Source organism: Suncus etruscus, chromosome 14 (genome assembly GCF_024139225.1).
Source record: "Suncus etruscus isolate mSunEtr1 chromosome 14, mSunEtr1.pri.cur, whole genome shotgun sequence".
Classification (NCBI taxonomy): domain Eukaryota; kingdom Metazoa; phylum Chordata; class Mammalia; order Eulipotyphla; family Soricidae; genus Suncus; species Suncus etruscus.
Genome location: NC_064861.1, coordinates 82,681,011 through 82,699,759, shown reverse-complemented (window position 1 = coordinate 82,699,759; position 18,749 = coordinate 82,681,011). Strand labels below are relative to the sequence as shown.

Below are 18,749 nucleotides of genomic sequence, written 5' to 3'. Positions count from 1 at the left end.
ATGAGTTTAGGGAAGATCAGACACCTCATTGTCAAGCAAGTCTCGAGTTTGAATACTCATACTGAGGGTTAGAACATTCTAGAAACGAGTGAAGACTTAGCACCAGACTGCCAAGGAAGATTCCTTTAGTACTTTAGTGGACCACATATGGTACCAGAGGGGGCTCCCCCAGAGCCCCTCTATATTGTTGAAGTAGGGGTGCTGAAGTAGGTAATGAATGGGGCTTGTCCTCTCCCTGCTGGAATGTGCTTCTGAGAGGGAGAGTCACAGAGTACAGCGGCTGATTGATTCATTGGTTCTTTTACCCAATAATGATTAAGCACCTACTTGTTTTCATGCTTGATTTAGGCCCTGGGGAGACAGCTGTGGGCAGAACAAAAAAACCTGCCTCCTTCAGAGTTGATATTTTAAACTCAGGAGACAGTCAGTCAGATAATGAAATAGGTCTGTAACATGATGATGACAAACTATAGCAAGTGTTCAAAGAAAAATAAAGCTTTAGGGATAGACATGTAGCTCAGCAGTAGAGCACTTGCCTTACAGGTGTGAGGCCCAGGATTTGATTCCAGTTCTGCAAAGCAGAAGGTATTTTTTAGCTGGCAGAAACGTAAGAGAGAGGAATGCTATTTGAATGAAAGTTGTCTTTGAGGAGGAGATATTTAATCACAAACCTGAAGAAAGTAAAGGACAGAGTCAGGCAGGGGGTGGCCGGTGCAAAGTTCCTGTGGCTATTGCAGGTCTGGAATGTTCCAGACCTCCTCAGAGAGGAAGTTGACAGGGAGGATGACGTCACTGCAACCAGATTAGCCAAGGATGGAAGGTGGGAGATGAGGTCAGAGACAGGTATTTATGAAGACTTGGTATTTTCTTGGGATATTAATGAAACCCCATGTTAATGGGTGTGTACTCAGGCTCTCATGAGAGCCCATCATTTCTGCAGAGAGAAAAGATGACAGAAGGGCGTTTGCCTTGCACGCAGCCTATCCATGACAGACGGTGGTTCAGACCCGGCATCCCATATGGTCATCTGTGCCTGCCAGGAGCAATTTCTTTTCTTTTCTTTTCTTTTTGGTTTTTGGGTCACACCCGGCAGTGCTCAAGGGTTCCTCCTGGCTCTGTGCTCAGAAATTGCTCCTGGCAGGCTCAGGGGACCATATGGGATGTTGGGATTTGAATCACCAACCTTCTGCATGCTAGGTAAACACCTCCATGCTATCTCTCCGGCCCCCAGGAGCAATTTTTGAGCGCAGAGCCAGGAGTAACCCCTGAGCACCCCTGGGTGTGACCTCCCCCCCCAAAAAAAAAACAAGAAAACACAACAGCATATGGTGGTGATTGGGACATGGTGGTGATTAGGTGATTGAGCCAGGTTGGAGTCTGAGATGGCGGTGAGAAGGGATGATGGTTCTAGGATCTAGTTTGTGAATGGGGAGATAACAAGATTTGCCCAGAAGCTTGGTAACTATGAAAGTGTGAAAGTAGGGCCGGGCGGTGGCGCTGGAGGTAAGGTGCCTGCCTTACCTGCGCTAGCCTAGGAGACGGACCGCGGTTCGATCCCCCGGCGTCCCATATGGTCCCCCAAGCCAGGAGCGACTTCTGAGCGCATAGCCAGGAGTAACCCCTGAGCGTCACCGGGTGTGGCCCAAAAACCAAAAAAAAAAAAAAAAAAAAAAAAAAAAAAAGAAAGTGTGAAAGTAGAGGCGTGTCAAGGAATGATTGATTACACTTAGAACAAAATCCATTTTCTTCATAATAGCCTACAAGGCCTTACATGAGCCAGGTCTGTGCCCTCTCTCTAGCACCCTCTCTGCCCCACAGTGACACTGGCCTTTTTTACTCATTGGCCAACATGCCAACCTTCTCCCCCTCCTCCCTCAAGCTCTGCTCAAATGGCCACTCTGCAGAGAAACTGGCCCTTTCCTTAAAGCGGTAACTACTCGCTCAGAGGTTCTGTCTATTTTCCTATTTATCATCTTCCTGCTCCTCCAGACTGTCAGCCTCTTGCGGGCAGCGACTCCACAGGGTCTCTCTGCTATATATTCCCAGTGCTGGCAAGAGTGGCTGGCACTTGGGGGCCAGAAAGATAGCACAGCGGTAGGGCATTTTTGCCTTGCAAGCAGCCGATCCAGGATGGACGGTGGTTCGAATCTTGGCATCCCATATGGTCCCCTGTGCTTTCCAGGAGCGATTTCTGAGCACAGAGCCAGGAGGAACCCCTTAGCGCCGCCAGGTGTGACCCCCCCAAAAAGTGCCCATGCCTGCCAGGAGGGATTTCTGAGCACAGAGCCAGGAAGAACCCCTCAGCGCCACAAGGTGTGACCCCCCAAAAATTAAAGAGTGCTTGGCACCACCGCTTACACCAACAAAGACTTCACCACTTCTCCCCTTTCACTGGTGTCCGAATACTACCCAGGCAAGAGACCTGGAGCATCCGCAGATTCTGGGGTCATCATATATTCAGGGGAGACATATACCCCACGAAGCCAGGGACCTCCCACGCCCACAGGTGCCCGCAGGACAGAAGAACTGGAGTGGGCAGCTGGAGAGCAGCGCCTGGGATGGGCCACGAGAAGATGCTCGGGAAGCCACGCCCCGTATCCCGCGCAGCCAATCAGCGCGGCCCTCCCGATGCCCCCTGGGGCCTGTAGTCCCGACCCGGGCGCCCTGGGGCGCCGCTGCGCGCTCCAGGACTCCACGTCCCGTCGTGCCCCGGGGGCGCGCTGGGATTGGCCGGGCCCCGCCCCCGGCCCGCCCCCTCGGCTCGGCGCCGCAGCCCCGAGAATGAATGAACTCGTAGCGCGCTGGGCGGCAGAGCGGGCGGCGCAGGCCGGGCTGGGCCCGCGCGCGGCGGCGGCGGCGGCGGCGGCGGCGGCGCCCCGGGCCGGAGGCGGCCCAGTGGAGCGGGCCATGGCCACCGCCATTCAGAACCCGCTCAAGTCGTGAGTGTCCCCGCCGTCCGGCCACGTCCACGTCCGCGTCCGCGTCCGCGTCCCGGGGCCCCGGCGCCCCCATCTCGCCAGCCCTTCCCCCAGCTCGATGCTCGTCGGAGGGGAGCCCCCCAGGACGCGCCCCCCAAGGCTCCATCTCGGGGTGGGCCGCCACCCCTGGGTGCTGCCCTGGGAGCGAGGACGGGAGCCCCTCAGTGGCCGCGGGGGCGCCTCTTCTTTGTCGCTGTCTGTGAAGGAATGTGGCGCGGGCTGAGCGGGGTGGTGGAGGCCGGTTCCCCACCCAGAGTGGGGGTAGGGGCTCCCCTCTTCTCCCTCTCAGTGGCCCCGGGCCCTAGGGGGTGCTGGGGACTGGGAATGAATTGCCCGAATTCAGAGCCTGGCTCTGGGGGTCTCAGCCCTCTGGCCTCCTCATCCAAGCAGCTTCCCCTCTCCCTCACTGTGGGGGGGCCTTGGTCTTGGCCTTGGCCTTGGCGTGCAGTGGTGGCATTTGAGGGTCTCGTCCCCCAGGCTGCTTCTGTCTTTCTGTCTTTCTCTCCCCGGATCCGGACGCCCCAAGCCCGCTGGAAACGTGTTCATTCCCGTTCACACACACACTCGCGCGCGCGCGCGCGTCCAGTCCGAGCGGATCCCAGGTCGTGGGGGTACCTGAGGGTGCTCGGGGCTGGCACCCATGCTAGCATCCCCGGGGACTGACCCCCTTCCTCGCCCTGGTGCCTGCTCAACTAGGACGCCTGGTTGGAGCCCCGTGCACTCGCTCGCTCGCTCCCTGCGCTCTCCGGCTTTTCCCGGGGTGCTCCCCTCCCGCCCTCTTCGGGAGCACCGGCTCCCGGGTCCCCGCACCCCAAACCCTATTCTCCCGTGGTGACAGCGGGCGCCCCCAGTGACAGGCGCGCGGCCGCTCCTGCCCGCTTCCCGCCCCCCCCCCCCCCGGGCCGGCCCGGGGGAGGAGGAGGAGGAGGAGGAGGCCGAACGCCCGCGGCGCTGCACAAAGGGGCCGGGGCGAACTCCCCCACCCTTCTCCCCAATCCCCGCCGCCTGTCGCCTTGACCTTGAGCTACTTGGGCTGGAGCTGGGGGTGGGACCCGGGAGCCCCAGGGCTGTGCGTCTTCGCTGGGCTGGACTGGAAATCCTCGGTTGCTTCTGGTTTTGGGGGCGGGTTGGGTTGGGTTAGGGCTGGGGCTAGGACAGGAACCTACTTATGTGCCTGGCTGTGTGCAAAAGGGGGCTTGGAGGTTGTGCTGGGGCTGGGGGGATTGGGGGGCACTCTTCTGCCACCCCCTCTCCCTCTGAGGAATGCATACTGTTTCCCTGCTGAGGGATGCCCTCACTGTTTTGGAGACCCTGCTCCTGAATAGCTCAGTGTTCTTGGCCTACAGCAAGGCTAAGGCGTGCCAGCGCTCGCTCTTCTTTGCTCACACGTTTGGAGGGGCTCCCTCCGGTGGGGAAGAGGCCTCCTTTCTGAAGGAATTTGGAGAAAAAAAAATGAATGGCTCCTGGAGGCCAGGGGGCAACCTTCTGGGATTCTGAAGGCCCACAGCTAGCCATGAATCTTTCCTCTGCTAAGCCTCAGTTTCCCCGTCTGTGAATTGGGACATCCTGATGGTCCAGTTCTTGGCGCCTGCTTGGTCCAGACTGCCCAGTGGGGTATCAGTAAAGGTTGGATTGTGGGCTGGTCCCCCAACCCCTCCAGGAGTGATTCCCGCGCAGTGAGCCAGGAGTAACCCCTGAGCACCGCCAGGTGTGGCCCCAAAAAGGAGAGAGACCCCTTTCCAAGTGCAGCCTGGATCTGAGCCAAACCCTGTGCCCATGGGATGTGAGGGGCAAGGCCCGGAGGACATGAGAGCAGTTTCATGCAGGCAGTGTGAGCTTATGGCAAGAATTCTGGGGTGCAGTGAGAGAGAGCCCAGATGCTGGAGGCCAGAGGTGTGTGCCGCGATAGAAGGAAGAGGGGGGTGTTTGGGGGATCTGTGGGAGGTGAGAGAGGAAGGTGGCCAGGAGGACACCCTCTGGGTGAGCTAATATTAGAGGGGGCAGGGTTTGCTGTGAAGGAGATGGGGTGATGCGAGTGAGTGTCCCTCTGGGCCAGATGTGAAGCAGAGACTCGTGCCCCCTTTTCCTGTTGAAGGTGGGAATGGGTCAAGTGGGATGATGGTGAAGAGATTGTAGAAGGGGCTAAGGTTGGAGAAGAGTGCACGTGCCCGTGTGTGTGTGTGTGTGTGTGTGTGTGTGTGTGTTCTCCCCTGTCTATGGAGAAATTTGGCCAGTGCCTGTGACTCTAGATTTGTCCCTTGGGGATAAATGACCCTTGAAATATCTTGAAATGTCCCTTGACCCCAAGTCAGTGGGGGTGACAGCTGGAGAAAGGAGGTAGGGTCCATTTGGGGACACATCCGCTTAGGTGAATGAATTCATCCCCTCAGTCCCATTTCTATCGTTGTAGAAGATTCCTGTGCCCCAGATTTCCCCAGTGGGAAATAGGGCGGATCATCAGGATGCCAACAGGGAGGGTCACTGTCAGGATTATCTGAGCTAATCCCGGTAAAGCATTTACCTGCCCAGGGTGGGTGCTAGTGTCTCATTGAACCCCCTCTTCTCCCCAGAAACGGGTTAGCTAGCGGCCACTTTCCACATCTGAGTCCAGATCAGAGCGTCCGGAGGAAGGAGCACACTCAGCACATGCTAGCGGTCAGGCACCTCTCGAAACCCTTGGCCTGTATTTGTTTACTTACTACTCCTCATCCACCCTCATGTTACAGAGGAGGAAACTGAGTCCCGGGAAAGTGAAGTCCTTTGCCCGAGTTCCCGTGACCAACAGGTGCAGCGGGATTGATTTGAACCGGGGAAGTGTGGGTTCCAACTTCCAACTAACAATTCTTGTGCTGCAATCTGGGGGTGATGAAGGGGGTGGGCGCTGAGTCACACTTGGCTTCGCATGTGGATGGGACATTTGCATGGACACTAGTAAGGAGACCTCACGCCTCCCGGCATGGAACTGCGTTGTGTGCTTGGGTGTGTTGTGTGTCTGTGCGTGTGTGTAAATGTGAGTCTGCCTGAAGGCGTGTGTGTGCGTGAGTCAGTGTGGGAGGCTGCGAGCCCCCCCCACCCCCGGGTGCCTGTGTGTAAAACTGCCATGTGCGTGCGGGCGTGCGCGCGCGAGTGAGTGAGCGAATCCAGGTGCGCGTGTGCGCGCGTGTGTGCCGGCCGGCCGGGCTGTGTGTAAAAAGCAAAGCGGGCGCGTGTGGGCGTGGCCGTGCGTGCTCGCGGCGGGCCCGGGGCCCGGGACTACAACTCCCGGCATGCCCCGGGCGGGCCCGCCCCGCCGCCGTGATTGGTCAAGACGCTCGTAGTCCCGCCCCCGGGAATGAATGGATGGGCGGCCTCCGCGCCCGCCCGCCCTCCCGCCCGCCTGAGCTCGGGGAGGACCGACCCGGCGGGGACCTGCTGGGGGCAGGACCCGGGGAGCAAGATGGCCACGGTCATCCCCGGCCCCCTGAGGTGCTGCGGGCCCGGGAGGCAGGGAGCATGCGGGCGGGGGATGCGCGCCCCTGTGTGCTTGTGGAGTGTGTGTGTGTATGTGTGTGTGTGTGTGTCTGTGTGTCTGTGTGTGTGCCTGGGGGTGGGGCCGATGGGGTGCTGGGGGCTGTCACCGTGCAGTTGCGGGTCTCGGGCGAGAATTGGGGTCCCACGCGCTGCTCCTGGAGGAGCCCAGGGTGTGGGGGGAACTTTGTGTCCGCAGAGGGGCAGGATCCGGTGACTCCCCTGGCTGGGCCAAGAGTGAGGAGGTGGCCTTGGGAAACTCGGGAGGAACCCCCACACACACCACCTTTGTCTTGGGGTGCCGAGCCTGTCACTTGTTTGTGTGCAAGGGCTGCTCTCTGCCTCTTTGGGCTTCTGTGTGTGTGTGTGTGGCTGTGTGAGGGGTTCTTTTATTCCACACCAGGGAGCTTTTTTTTTTTTTTTTTTTTTTGGCTATGGGGTCTCTTGAGTTGCATGTCCAGGCCCTCTGAAATTGCAAAAAAATTTTTTTTATTATAAAAGAAACTGTGGCGTCTGTGCTGTGTGGCTGTGAGTGTGTTAAGTTTTTGTGAATATGGGTGGATCTGCCCGTTTCTGGCAGAGATGTGTCTATCTTTGTGCATCCGAATATTCTCGAGTATGGATGTCTGTCGGCGATATGGGATGTGAAGATGTTGGTTCTATGTCGTGTGTTTTCTCTGTGAATCTGATTTTATTGTAGAGTGGGGGGAGAGGGTGTGTGTGTGTATCTTTGGATATTGTGTGTAGATGCAGACGTGGGTAGTTTGTTTCTATAGTTGTCTTGTTACGTGTGTGTTTGTGTATGGGGTGTGAGCTGTCTGCGTGTTGTGAGGTTGTGTGTGTGGGCGATTGTTTATGTTGCGTGTCTTTGGATGTGCACAGGCAACCTGTGTGCCCTGCCTGTCTCTACCCTCTGAGCTGCGGGTTGTGAGAGGGGGTGCCTTAGGTGCGACTGATCTGTTTCTTCTTTGTGAGTCTTGCTTGGGCTGGGTCTCTCTTTGTGGCTGTGTTGGTGTGGTGTGCTTTTATTGGTGCCTATATAGACAGGTCCCGGTGTATTTTGGGGTCTGTATTATTTGTCCCTGATCCCTTGGTCAAAGTGGGTTGAGTCCATGGCTGGGAGTGGGAGAGGGAAAAGGTGATGTTGGAGGAAGAGGTGAGGGTGGTGGGGAGAGGTGAGGCGGGAGGGGCAAGGTGAGGCCGGAGGGGAGAGGAGAGGTGAAGTTGAGGAAGAGGTGAGGTTGGAGGAAGAGGTGAGGCTGGAGGGGAGAGGAGAGGTGAAGTTGAGGAAGAGGTGAGGTTGGAGGAAGAGGTGAGGTTGGAGGAAGAGGTGAGGCTGGAGGGGAGAGGTGTGGGGTGGGAGGGGAGGGCTGAAGCAAGGCCGGGGTGCCCCCCCCCCCCCCGGGCGTCCCCCTGAAGCCCCTGCCGCTGCAGCCTAGGCGAGGATTTCTACCGCGAGGCCATCGAGCACTGCCGCAGCTACAACGCCCGCCTGTGCGCCGAGCGCAGCCTGCGCCTGCCCTTCCTGGACTCGCAGACTGGCGTGGCCCAGAACAACTGCTACATCTGGATGGAGAAGACCCACCGTGGCCCTGGTACCCGGGTACCCGTGGAGAGGGCGTGGGGCGGGCGGCTACTTGGGGGGGGCGCGGCCTGACAGCCCCCCTCACTCCAGGCCTGGCCCCGGGACAGATCTACACGTACCCGGCCCGCTGCTGGAGAAAGAAGCGGAGACTCAACATCCTGGAGGACCCCCGGCTGCGCCCCTGCGAGTACAAGATTGGTGGGTGGGGCTGTGCCTGGAGTGTGGGGGGACGGTGGGGTTGGATCCAGAATCCCAGCACTCCACACTCCAGTGTGTCTCCAGGTTCCCTAGGTGATAACTTTGTACAGCGTCTTCTCACGGGGTCCCAGGCCTGTGGGGCCGGTGGGTGGTCTGTCATGTTTGCAGCAGGATCAGGGTTCAAGCTGTTGTGGGGGGCTCTGGCCTGGTCTTCCTGATGGGGTACTCAGTGTATCTGGAGTGTTACTTTATTTGTGGTTCCCTTTCTCGGCCTGTGGCTGCTTCTTCGAGTGACCCCTTGGATCTAAGGGGTCTAGGGGTACTGGGTGCTCAAACACTCTGGGAGTGTTGGGGAATCTCCTCTGAGCACATGGGTGAACTTTCTGTTTCTCCCTGATCCCGCCCTCAGTGTGGGTCCCACTGTGCTGGAGGGTCCCCTTGACTGTTTCTCATGGGGTGTCTGTGTAGCGGTAGGGAGGCCCTAGTGTCCCCCTTTCCTTTAAGTATCCGGGCACAGCCTGTCCCTGAAGGTCTCTGCATGTGGCAAGGTCTAGCTGTCATGCCTGTGTTTCTTGGTGTATCCCGGGGTTTCATCTCTCCTGAGTGTCTTGGGAGTGTCACTCAAACCCCATAGTGTCTGGTGGGATCCCCGGTCTGGTGCTGGGCCCCGGATATAAGGTGGCACCAGTGTCTGCTGGGATATTGAGGAGCCTCCCCTGCTACCCCCAAAAAGCCTAGGCCACTGCTCTGGGGGTGTGCCAGGACAAGACGGGCCCCTTGACTTCTCCCCCAGACTGTGAAGCACCCCTGAAGAAGGAGGGTGGCCTCCCTGAAGGGCCTGTGCTTGAGGCGCTTTTGTGTGCGGAGACTGGGGAGAAGAAGCTCGAGCTTAAGGAGGAGGAGATGGTCCTGGACTGCCAGGTGGGTCTCCCTCCACCCAGCCTCCCCTACTGTCTCCTGACTTGTCCTACCCCTTGTCCCCAATCACCCCTGAAGCCGAACAGTGCTCCCCACTTTTGCGACCTGACTCTCCTTCACCTGGTGCCCAGAAACAGCAGCTGCTGGAGCTCCCACATGACCTGGAGGTGGAGGACCTGGAAGATGACATTCCCAGGAGGAAGAACAGGGCCAAAGGAAAGGTGATGGGATACCCCAACTTCTTCCCGCACCCCAGGCTCGGGACACAGCCCTCCCAGGTGCTGTCCAACCCCATGACTCCCCGGAGTGGCCTGTGGGCTGAGTGGAGACTTTCTGTAGATGGGGAAACTGAGGCTTGGGCCACAGAAGGCTTGTGCCAAACAGGTTGGATGGGATCAGGACACCCCTAAATGAGGGAACCATGTCTCAGGGAAGGCCCATTTGCACTCGGGTTTGCAGGCGGCAGGCAGACCACACTGGGTATCCCCATCCTCCCCAGGACTCTTTATTCCTGACTGTCTCCCCAGGCGTATGGCATCGGGGGTCTCCGGAAACGCCAGGACACCGCGTCCCTGGAGGACAGAGACAAGCCGTATGTCTGCGATAGTGAGTCCTGAAGAGGGGGGCAGAGAGGGGCCCCGAAACCTCGCCCCTTCTGCTCCCCCCTCCTGGTCTGGACCCTCTGGGGCAGGGTGGGGTGCTCAGCCTCGGGCAGCTGGGGTGGGGTACGGGGGGGGCTGGGGGTTCTGATGGGCCCTGCTGCCCCCCGCAGTCTGTGGGAAGCGGTATAAGAACCGGCCGGGGCTCAGCTACCACTACACCCACACCCACCTGGCCGAGGAAGAGGGCGAGGAGAATGCGGAGCGCCACGCCCTGCCCTTCCACCGCAAAAACAACCACAAACGTGAGTGGGCCTGGGGCCCTCCATGGCCCTCCATGGGCTGGGGGGGGAGCTGAGGCGCCGGGGGAGGTAGGTGGGGGCAAAGGAGACCAAGACATTTCTGGAAAAGCTCCAGCTCAGCGCTCCCTTCCCCCACCGACCATGGGGATGCTGGATCCGGGGTTGCCATGGCAACCCACCATCTCTCCCTCGCTCCCGGCCGGGCGTAATATTTCTGGGTCTGATTTATTGTTTCAATTAGAGCTTGGGGAGGGGGGTGGGAGCTGACTCCCTCCCTCCTTCCCTCCCCACCCCCCCTTTGCCCTTCTTGTTGGAGCTCAGGCCAGGGGGCAGGCGCCGTGGCCCAGCAACCTTTGGTGCCAGCCCCGCACCCATCCCATGCCAGCCTCGACAGCTGAGGAGTAGGGGAGGGTTGGCTGGCTGGGAGGCAGGCGCTGCCGAGGAGAAACTGTCCCCCACCATCCCTGAGAGGGGGGGGTGGCTCTTCCTGTCCCTTTCCCCCTGCCTCTATGGGAATGTTTCCTCGGGGCGTGACTTCCCAAGGCAGATGGTCTCAATGCCGGTCCGAGAGGCTGGCACATGCATGGGTGCTGGACTTGACAAGTTGCTTTTTTAATAAAAAACCGGAGATCAGGGGCAGGAGCCTGTGCAGTGCAGCAGGGAGGGTGCTTACTTGCACAGGGCCAACCTGGGTTCCATCCCTGCTTGGCTGCCCGAGCCCTGCTGTGAGTGATCCCAGATCCCAGAGCCAGGAGTCAGCCCCGAACTGTCAGGTGTGGCCCCCAAACAAACAAAAACCAAACCAAAATAAAGAAGATAGGTCAGCTTTCAAAGATTGGGGTCTTCTTTTTTTTTTTTTTTTGGGGTCACACCCGGCTGCGCTCAGGGGTTACTCCTGGCTGTCTGCTCAGAAATAGCTCCTGGCAGGCACGGGGGACCATATGGGACACCGGGATTCGAACCAACCACCTTTGGTCCTGGATCGGCTGCTTGCAAGGCAAACACCTCTGTGCTATCTCTCCGGGCCCAATTGGGGTCTTCTTGATGAGAATGATTTGATCCTCCCAATTTCTTTTACTGGCCACAGCTGGGGGTGGGGTGGGGAATGCCCTCTTTCCCCCTCCCCTGTGCCTGGACCCAGGGCTGTGGCCTCTGGTAAAACCCCCTTCTCTGAACCCCACCCCCAGAGTTTTATAAGGAACTGGCCTGGGTCCCTGAGGCGCAGAGGAAACACACAGGTAGGGAACACCCCTTTACCCTGCATTGCTGCGTCTCTCACCCCTGCCTGGGAGTCCCTGTCAGTTCCTGTCCGCTCTCCACCCCTCACCCCTGCCCTAGGGTCCCTGCCAGCCTTCCATCCCTCACCCATGCCCCAAAGGTCTCTGCTGTGCCTCACTCCTGCCCAGGGGAGGTTTCTTTTAGCCCTCCACCCCTCACCCCTGCCCTAGGGGTCCCTGTCAGCCCTCCACCCCTCTCTGGTGTCCCTCCCTGTCCTACCCCCTCACCCCTGCCTACTGTCTTTCAGCCAAGAAGGCGCCTGATGGGACTGTCATCCCCAACGGTTACTGTGACTTCTGCCTGGGGGGCTCCAAGAAGACGGGTTGTCCTGAGGACCTCATCTCCTGTGCTGACTGTGGGCGATCAGGTGATGCCCCCCACCAGAGTTCTGGGGTACAGAGGATTCCCAGTGTCCAGACCTGGGGGGATGGAAGGCAGAGGTGTGAGACCAGGAATAGAGCGACTTGGGGAGGATTAGGGGTGCTCCTGACTCTGGGGCTCAGGAGTGGTACTGCTGGGGTACGCAGGGGGCCCATCAGCTGTGCTAGTGAGTTCCAGGGCGGCTGTGTGTGCAGCCCGACTGTGGGTGACGGTGCCCCTGCGGAGGTATGTGGTTAACAGAATGTGGTGCCCCGGTGGCTTGTGGCAGGCGGCTGTGGTTACTCGTGGCCATGGGGAAGGAACTGTGGTTGTCATGGTATTCTGGGAGGGAGGCAGGTTGGCATGGCGACCGGTTGCTTGGACCTTGGTGCTGGCTCTGGGGAGTGGCCGTGGGGTGACCAGGCCACCTCGACAGGGACAGTGGATTCTGGACATGGGATGTGGAATGTGGGACCCGCGGGGTGACACATGGCTGGGAGAAGGCAGGTGGGGAGACAGTGTGGCTGCCCTGGGGGGTCTGGAGAGCTGAGTGCAGTGGCCCCAGTGGGGTCACAGGGCATGAGGGAGGGGGTAGGCGCTCCACCCAGGTGGACCCTAATGCCTTCCTGGCCCCGTCCCCCAGGGCACCCCTCGTGTTTACAGTTCACGGTGAACATGACTGCGGCCGTGCGCACCTACCGCTGGCAGTGCATCGAGTGCAAGTCCTGCAGCCTTTGCGGCACCTCTGAGAACGACGTGAGTCCCCCCACCCAGACAGGGCGCCCTCCGGAGGGAGGGGCCGCCCCCCAGCCCCAGCCCCCCCACCCCGGCTTCTGGTGCCCCCGTGCCCCCAGGGTGCCAGCTGGGCAGGTCTCACCCCCCAGGACCAGCTGCTGTTCTGTGATGACTGCGATCGGGGTTACCACATGTACTGCCTGAGCCCCCCCATGGCGGAGCCCCCAGAAGGTGAGAGAACCGGCTTAGAGGGTGGTCTTCCTGGGTGGAAGGGCTTATCCCTGGTCCCATTTGGGGCCTCATTCCTGCCTCTGCCTCTGCCCTTGCCCAGGGAGCTGGAGCTGCCACCTCTGTCTCCGGCACCTGAAGGAGAAGGCGTCTGCCTACATCACCCTCACCTAGGCCTGCTGCACTGGGGTGCTGCCCTCGCCTCTCGGAGCGCCCCCTCACTGCCGTTCTGGAGGGGGAGGCTGGGAGGCGGGTCCGACCCCTCCTTGATCAAGTGGAATGTTTGCCCCGTGGGGGTGGCCCCACAGGGACCCCCCCACATCCTTCCCTTGGCAAACGGGCACCAGGGGCTTCTGCTCCCCTCAAAGCCATACCCCGCCTCTGGGCGGTCACGAGGGGTGGTGGATGCCAGCTGGGGGCATGGACACAGCCTTTTTCTAAAGAAAAAGTCAAAAAGTTAAAAAAAAAAAAAAAAGAAAAAAAGAAATTAATATATACAAAGAGTCCTAAGGCTCGGGCAGGGGTAGCCGAGCTGTCCCCCGGGCACCAGTTTCTGCCAGCTCCCCCTGCCCCATTTTCTGGTGGGTCGCCGCTGACCTGACCCCAAGTGGGTACCTACCCCTGGTGCCAGGGCAGGTGGGCACCGTGCCAGCCCTGCCCTGGGGCGAGCACTGTGGATTCTGCATGACGTGACCTTGGTTCTGAACTCCGACCCGTCCCCACACCCCACCCCACCCGCACCTGCCGCCCAAGGTGGGCCCTGCCCAGCGCCTCCCGCTGGGATGAGAAGCACAGACTGCAGCCCCCCCCCTTTTCCCTTGTTCCCACCCCACCCCGGCCAGGCCGGGCTGCCCCTACCCCCCTCGCTGACCATTTTCAGGGGAGCGAGGGGGTGTGGTTGTTTCTTGTGGTTGTGTGTGTTTGTTGTTCGGTTTTAAACAAAACAAAAAAAAAAAAGGGAAATTGAGACTGCAAGTGGGGGAGGCGGTGGGCATGGGGGAGACCGTCCCCCACGCAGGCGAACCCCCCCACCCTGGAAGCGTCTCCTTTATTGCCTGCCTCTGCTGTGAATTCACTTGTTCTGTGTATTAAATTGGGCCAGACCCCTCTGCCCACCGCTGTGCTCCAGGCTGCTTCGGGGCGTCACTTAAGACAGGGAAGTGGGGGTGTGTGTGTGCCTCTTTGGGGGGAGAAGCCACCGAGGCGAACAGCTGGAGCGGGCCGACCTCCGTGGGGCTCCCCGCCCGCCGCACCCCGCCTTCCCCGGGCTTTGTCCCAGTCCTCCCCGCCTGGCAGGAGCGGAGCGGAGAGGGGGATGGGGTGGGCGAGGGGCGCCCGCCCGCCCCGCCAGCTGTGGTTGCCCTGGCAACGGCTGCTGCAGCTGCGCGAGGCCGGGGAGGGGGCGGGGAAGGGAGCGGAGGAGGCGCTGGGGTGCGGGGCCGGGGCCGGGGCCTCCATCCTAGGCCGGGATGTGGGGCCCAGGGCTCAGGGTGGAGGGCCCGACTCGGGCGTCTTGGGGGAGGTGGAGGGAGGCTTGAGAACCGGGGTACAGCTCGGAGTGAGCCCCCGATCAGATCAGGAGCCTCGGTTCGCGGTCGACCAGTGACAGCAGTGGGGCAGGATGGGCGAGAAAACAGCAGATGAAACTGGGGGAGCCCCGGGGGTGATGGGGAAGGGCCCGAGAGGTGCAAGAACTGGGGGGATTGGGTGGGGAGGGGGCGCAAGAGCACCATAGTAAAACAAAAAGCTGCGGGGTTGAAGCAGAAGCAGCGATAGCATAGCAGTGGACACAGGTTCGATCCCCCCCAGTTAGCCCGGTGATGATTTCTGAGCGCAAACGGGAGTAAACCCTGAGCACCACCCAGTGTGACCCAAAAAGAACCCCAAAAGAAAGAAAGTAGCAACCAGGCGGCGAGGTGTGGTGTAGGGAGGGAACCAAGGCCCAGAAAAAGGAGAAAATGGGGGTGGGGGGCGATCCAGGGACAGGCCAGAGATAAGACTGCTTCTGGGAAAGGATCTGGGGGAGTGAGTCAAGAGTGGAGGGGACTTGGGGGGGCCGCCGGGTGTGGGAGCTGAAAGTGGGGCAAGGTGGGGAAGGGAGGGTGGGCCAGGCCGGGCCGGGCCGCGGCTGCCTGTGCCAGTGTGGGGTGCTGGGTCGGCACCAGCGAGATGTGAGAACAGATTGTTCCAAAGGTTCCCGGCGGGGAGGGCTGCCGAGGCTGAGGACAGGGCCACGAGGCGGGCGGGGGACCCGGAGTGTCTGGAACGCTCCAGACTTTTTAGGAGACGTGGAAATAGCCAGTTCACCTCTGGGAAAAGAACGTAGCCGCTTTCTGGAAAATCTTTACGGGTGTGAGTCAGAGATCGAGATGGCAAACTCCATGGCAGGTCAAAGAGATGGGCAGAGAGTCCTGTCAGAGGCAGATGAACCCCCCTTTCTACGAGACGCAGGTCTTTGGGTTTCCAGGAAGTCGATTCAAAATCATGTTGCCCTTGAGTGCACAGGTCCTAGGGGTTACCTAGGTTATGTGCCCCAGCAGGGTGAGCTCTCATGGGGTGACTGCTCCCTGGCTATCTGTGCCCACCTTGGACCAACCTGACAATCTGCGCAAGGAGGTGCAGGGGGGAGGGCTAGAAATCCCCCAAGGGGCCTGAGTCCTGAGCCACGATGCTAAGGTCCTAGTCAGAACTGGGGCGATAGCACAGTGGGGAGGGCAATTGCCTTGCACGCAGCCTACGTTTCCATCCCAGGCATCCCTTATGGTCCCCCAAGCCTGCCAGGAGTAACCCCGAGGGCCCCAAAACAAAACAATACAAAAAAATCCAAGTGATTGAGCCAACTGTGTTCTTCACACACCTTTTTTGTTTGGTGTTTCTTTTTTTGTTTGTTTTTGTTTTTGGCTCACACCCGGCAGTGCTCAGGGGTTACTCCTGGATCTAGCTCAGAAGTCGCTCCTGGCAGGCTCGGGGGACCATATGGGATGCAGGGATTCGAACCACCGTCCTTCTGCATGCAAGGCAAAGGCCCTATCTCCACACTATCTCTCCGGCCCTGAATTGTCTACTTTTATATTTTTCTTGAAGGAAAGGAAGTCTGCTCCTAAGAGAAGCAGTGGCTTGTAAGCCGGTGGTGTATAAGGTGTGCATGGGTGTACATATGTGGTGTGTGTGGTATGCCTGGGGGGGGGTGGAGGGAACCCCTCACTCATCAGTGTGGGAACGAACACAGAAGCCTTTTCTATGAAACATTTTATTTCCTTTGAAATCTCCAGAAACATGCCAGAAAATTTCAAGACAGGGATAGGAAAAAACAAAAGAAAATGACAAGGAATAAAAAAAAATTCAAAGGAAACAAATCAACATCTGAAAAAAATAAAACAAAAAGCCAAAAGCCAAACAAATACCCCAGTATCTTCAGTATCAGGTAAAACACCAACCTCAAATTAAATAGATTTGTTTTTGCAGAGATCCTTAAAAATAACAAAACAAAACCAAAAACCATAATTTACACTTGTCAATGTACATGATTAGGTCCCCGAAATGATTAGAATGATCTGAGGATATGAGGAGACAACTCAAAAAGGGGTGGGGTGGTCCCGGAGAACCCTCTGGACAAGGGGTGGGCAGAGGGGGCGACGTCACAGTAGTTGGCCAGGGCTGAGGGCCAGGCAGGCCCCCCTGAGGGAGGTGGCAGAAGTGGGGGCTGCTCTGCCAGCAGGGAGGGGGGTTGTGCCGCCCCCAGGCTAGGGGGCCTGCGTCCTGTGCAGTCCCTGCAGCCCCTTCCCTGAGGTTTTTGGTCCCCAAGAGAAGGCGATAGGGTCTCTGGCCAAGGGCAGCGCCACAGGCCCTGTTCCCGGCCCCAGGCCAGCTGCTCTGGGCCAGGCCTGCGCCAGCCCCTGCCAGACCGCCCTGTCCGGGTCCCAGGACAGGCCTCGACCCGCAGCTGGAGGAGGTTGCGGGGATCCACAGACTGTGGCCGTACAGACTTGTTCTGGCGCAACTCTACATGAAAAAATAAATATATATATATATTTCTTGTTTGTTTTTAAAGGAAAAAAAGAAACTCTGTTTCCTGGGTGAACAGCGTGGCACCACGCGGGCTCGGCTGCCTGCAAGGGGCCCCTTATTGCCTTTAGAGAACCGGTGTCTCCAGAGGGGTCCACGGCCAAGTGCCCCCCAAGGAGCATGGGGAGGGGGCCTGCCAAGATGGGCCGAGAAACTTGCAAAGGAAAAGACAAAAGCGGATGGAGGCAGCTGTGGACAGGCTGCGGTACGGAGGGGCCAGGCCTCGGCTGCAGGGTGGGGGGTGCAGGCTCATGGCCTCATGGCCTTGGGTGGGAAAGACCATGACGGTCTCTAGTGTGCAAACAGTCTCCCCCAAAGTGGCCTCCGTTGCTGGGGTGCTCTGGCCCTCCTGGAAGGCCAGGGGAACGTGGAAAGTCGAGAAAGTGCTCCTGGGGGTGGGGGGGCAAAGGTCTGGGCTGTGGCCTTCACCTCTTGTGGGGCTTGGGGGGTCACAATGGTTTTTCATGCAGGGAACTAGGACGAGAGTCCACACTGGGGCCCCTTTGGGCTGTGGGGCTGGCGGTTCCTCTGGCCCTTCCTGCCACCCCTGTGGGCTGGGCCCTAGAGGAGAGGCTGAGGCCCTGACCCTGGGTTCCAGGCTTGTGAGGCCACGGAGGCGGAAGAGCTGTGGCGGGTCTGGCTGGATCCTTGGTCACACCTGCCTGGGGAGGCCCCTGTGGGCAGTGGGGGGCACAGAGGGCTCACAGCTCCTTCTTGTCCCGGCAGAAGATCTCAGCAAACTTGCGCAGCTGCTCACTGGCAGCCTGTGACTCCTCCTGTAGCCGCTGATTGTTCTGCCTCAGACTGGCCACCTCTGACTGCAGCACTGCCTTGTCCTGTTTCTCCTGGGGGACGGGAGAACACCACGGGGTGTTTGGCCAGGGCCAAAACCCACTGATGCAGTTAAGGGGCTCTGGCAAGGTCTCTCCAAGGTTGGACTTGGGGGTTCACTCCACAACCTGAGCATCACTGCATCCTCATGGCAGTGGGGGCCTCAGGATGGTGGACACCCCACTTTGCTGCCCCTTCGGAGATGCATTCCCAAAAGTCACCACATTGGAAGGTGGTGTCGGGCCTCAGGTCACATGCTTTCAGAGGTCGGCCTGCGGGTCCTGGTACCCACACTGAGACTGATACTTGAGACTCAGCATCCACTTTGCCTTTGTCTAGGACCAGCAAGTGACAAGCAGTCTCCTAGGCCTCAAATCTCCCCACTTTCCAACAGACCCAATACTCAATTGCCTCTATACTCAATTGCTGACTTCTTCTGGTCTGACGATGCTGAGAAACTCATGCAGCTCCCCTCACAAACACTCTGGGCCCCCTTTCTATCACACCTGGTAGTGCTCAGGCATCACTTCTGGCTGTGCTTGTGGGACATACGAAGTGCCAGGGATCAAACCTGGGTTGGCCATATGGAAGACACTCGCCCTGCTCTACCTGCTGTACTACTTGGGTCATACCTGGCAGTGCTGAGGGTTTACTCCTGGCTCTGTACTTGGGGATTACTTCTGGTGGTGCTCTGGGAATGGAACCGGTTTGGGCACCTCCAAGGCAAGTGCCTCATCCATTGTCCCATCTCTAGCCCTTTCCACCCTTCATGTGCCTATAAGGACGTCTGCATCCCCTACTCTGGAGACTCGTCCAGTGCTTTGGGGCTCACAGTGTGAGACCTCCTTCCAGGTCCCTGCTCTGTGCTTGTGCTAGTGGGTCTATGGGCGCTGTGCCCAGGTAAGCGGGGCAGCAAAGGGGTAAACAGCTCCAACTCTATGCTCCATATTCTGGCTACTATAATCCTGTCTCCAGAGCCTCTCTGAGAGGTGCCAACCCTTGGGGCTGGTTCAGGCCGGGCCATACCTTCTGGAGGTCTGTGTGCAGCTGCTTCAGCATCACTTCCAGCTGGTACACTTTGCCTGTCAGGTCCAGCGGGGGCTCCTCACTGTGAACACAGGCCAGGGGTTAGGGGTTAGGGGTCAGGGATGAGGGGATGAGCCCC

The 18,749-nt window shown here is 59.1% G+C and overlaps 2 protein-coding genes across 5 annotated transcripts in view; one reads left to right on the top strand and one right to left on the bottom strand.

The window, feature by feature from the left end:
- The first annotated feature begins 2,879 nt into the window (after positions 1-2,879).
- DPF1 (double PHD fingers 1) lies at positions 2,880-13,804 on the top strand. Of its 4 annotated transcripts, none has more exons than XM_049786619.1 (12): positions 2,880-2,939; positions 7,920-8,080; positions 8,161-8,268; positions 9,062-9,189; positions 9,318-9,407; positions 9,714-9,792; positions 9,959-10,090; positions 11,275-11,325; positions 11,613-11,732; positions 12,369-12,481; positions 12,610-12,691; positions 12,792-13,804. In XM_049786619.1, exons 1-12 carry the CDS (start codon positions 2,908-2,910, stop codon positions 12,860-12,862), a joined length of 1,167 nt encoding a protein of 388 aa, XP_049642576.1. In that variant the 5' UTR covers positions 2,880-2,907; the 3' UTR covers positions 12,863-13,804. The 4 variants fall into 4 exon arrangements, with proteins under 4 accessions (XP_049642576.1, XP_049642574.1, XP_049642573.1 ...); XM_049786617.1 differs by having other exon boundaries at positions 12,580-12,691; XM_049786616.1 differs by lacking the exon at positions 2,880-2,939 and adding an exon at positions 6,376-6,443.
- A 2,116-nt stretch (positions 13,805-15,920) lies between these two features.
- The window catches only part of SIPA1L3 (signal induced proliferation associated 1 like 3), a 141,709-nt gene continuing 138,880 nt past the window's right edge, over positions 15,921-18,749 (bottom strand). Inside the window, exons 20-21 of the mRNA XM_049786559.1 lie at positions 18,611-18,692; positions 15,921-17,598 (exon numbers count right to left, since the gene is read on the bottom strand). Of these exons, the coding sequence (XP_049642516.1) occupies positions 17,455-17,598; positions 18,611-18,692 (226 nt within the window). The 3' untranslated portion in view covers positions 15,921-17,454. The remainder of the gene's footprint in view (positions 17,599-18,610; positions 18,693-18,749) is intronic.

Coding starts and splice junctions, on each gene's coding strand:
- DPF1 (XM_049786617.1), top strand. CDS start 2,908: ATGGCCACCGCCATTCAGAACCCGCTCAAGTC. Junction 8,269..9,061: donor CCCCTGCGAGTACAAGATTG/GTGGGTGGGGCT, acceptor CTTCTCCCCCAG/ACTGTGAAGCACCCCTGAAG. Junction 10,091..11,274: donor CCGCAAAAACAACCACAAAC/GTGAGTGGGCCT, acceptor CCCCACCCCCAG/AGTTTTATAAGGAACTGGCC.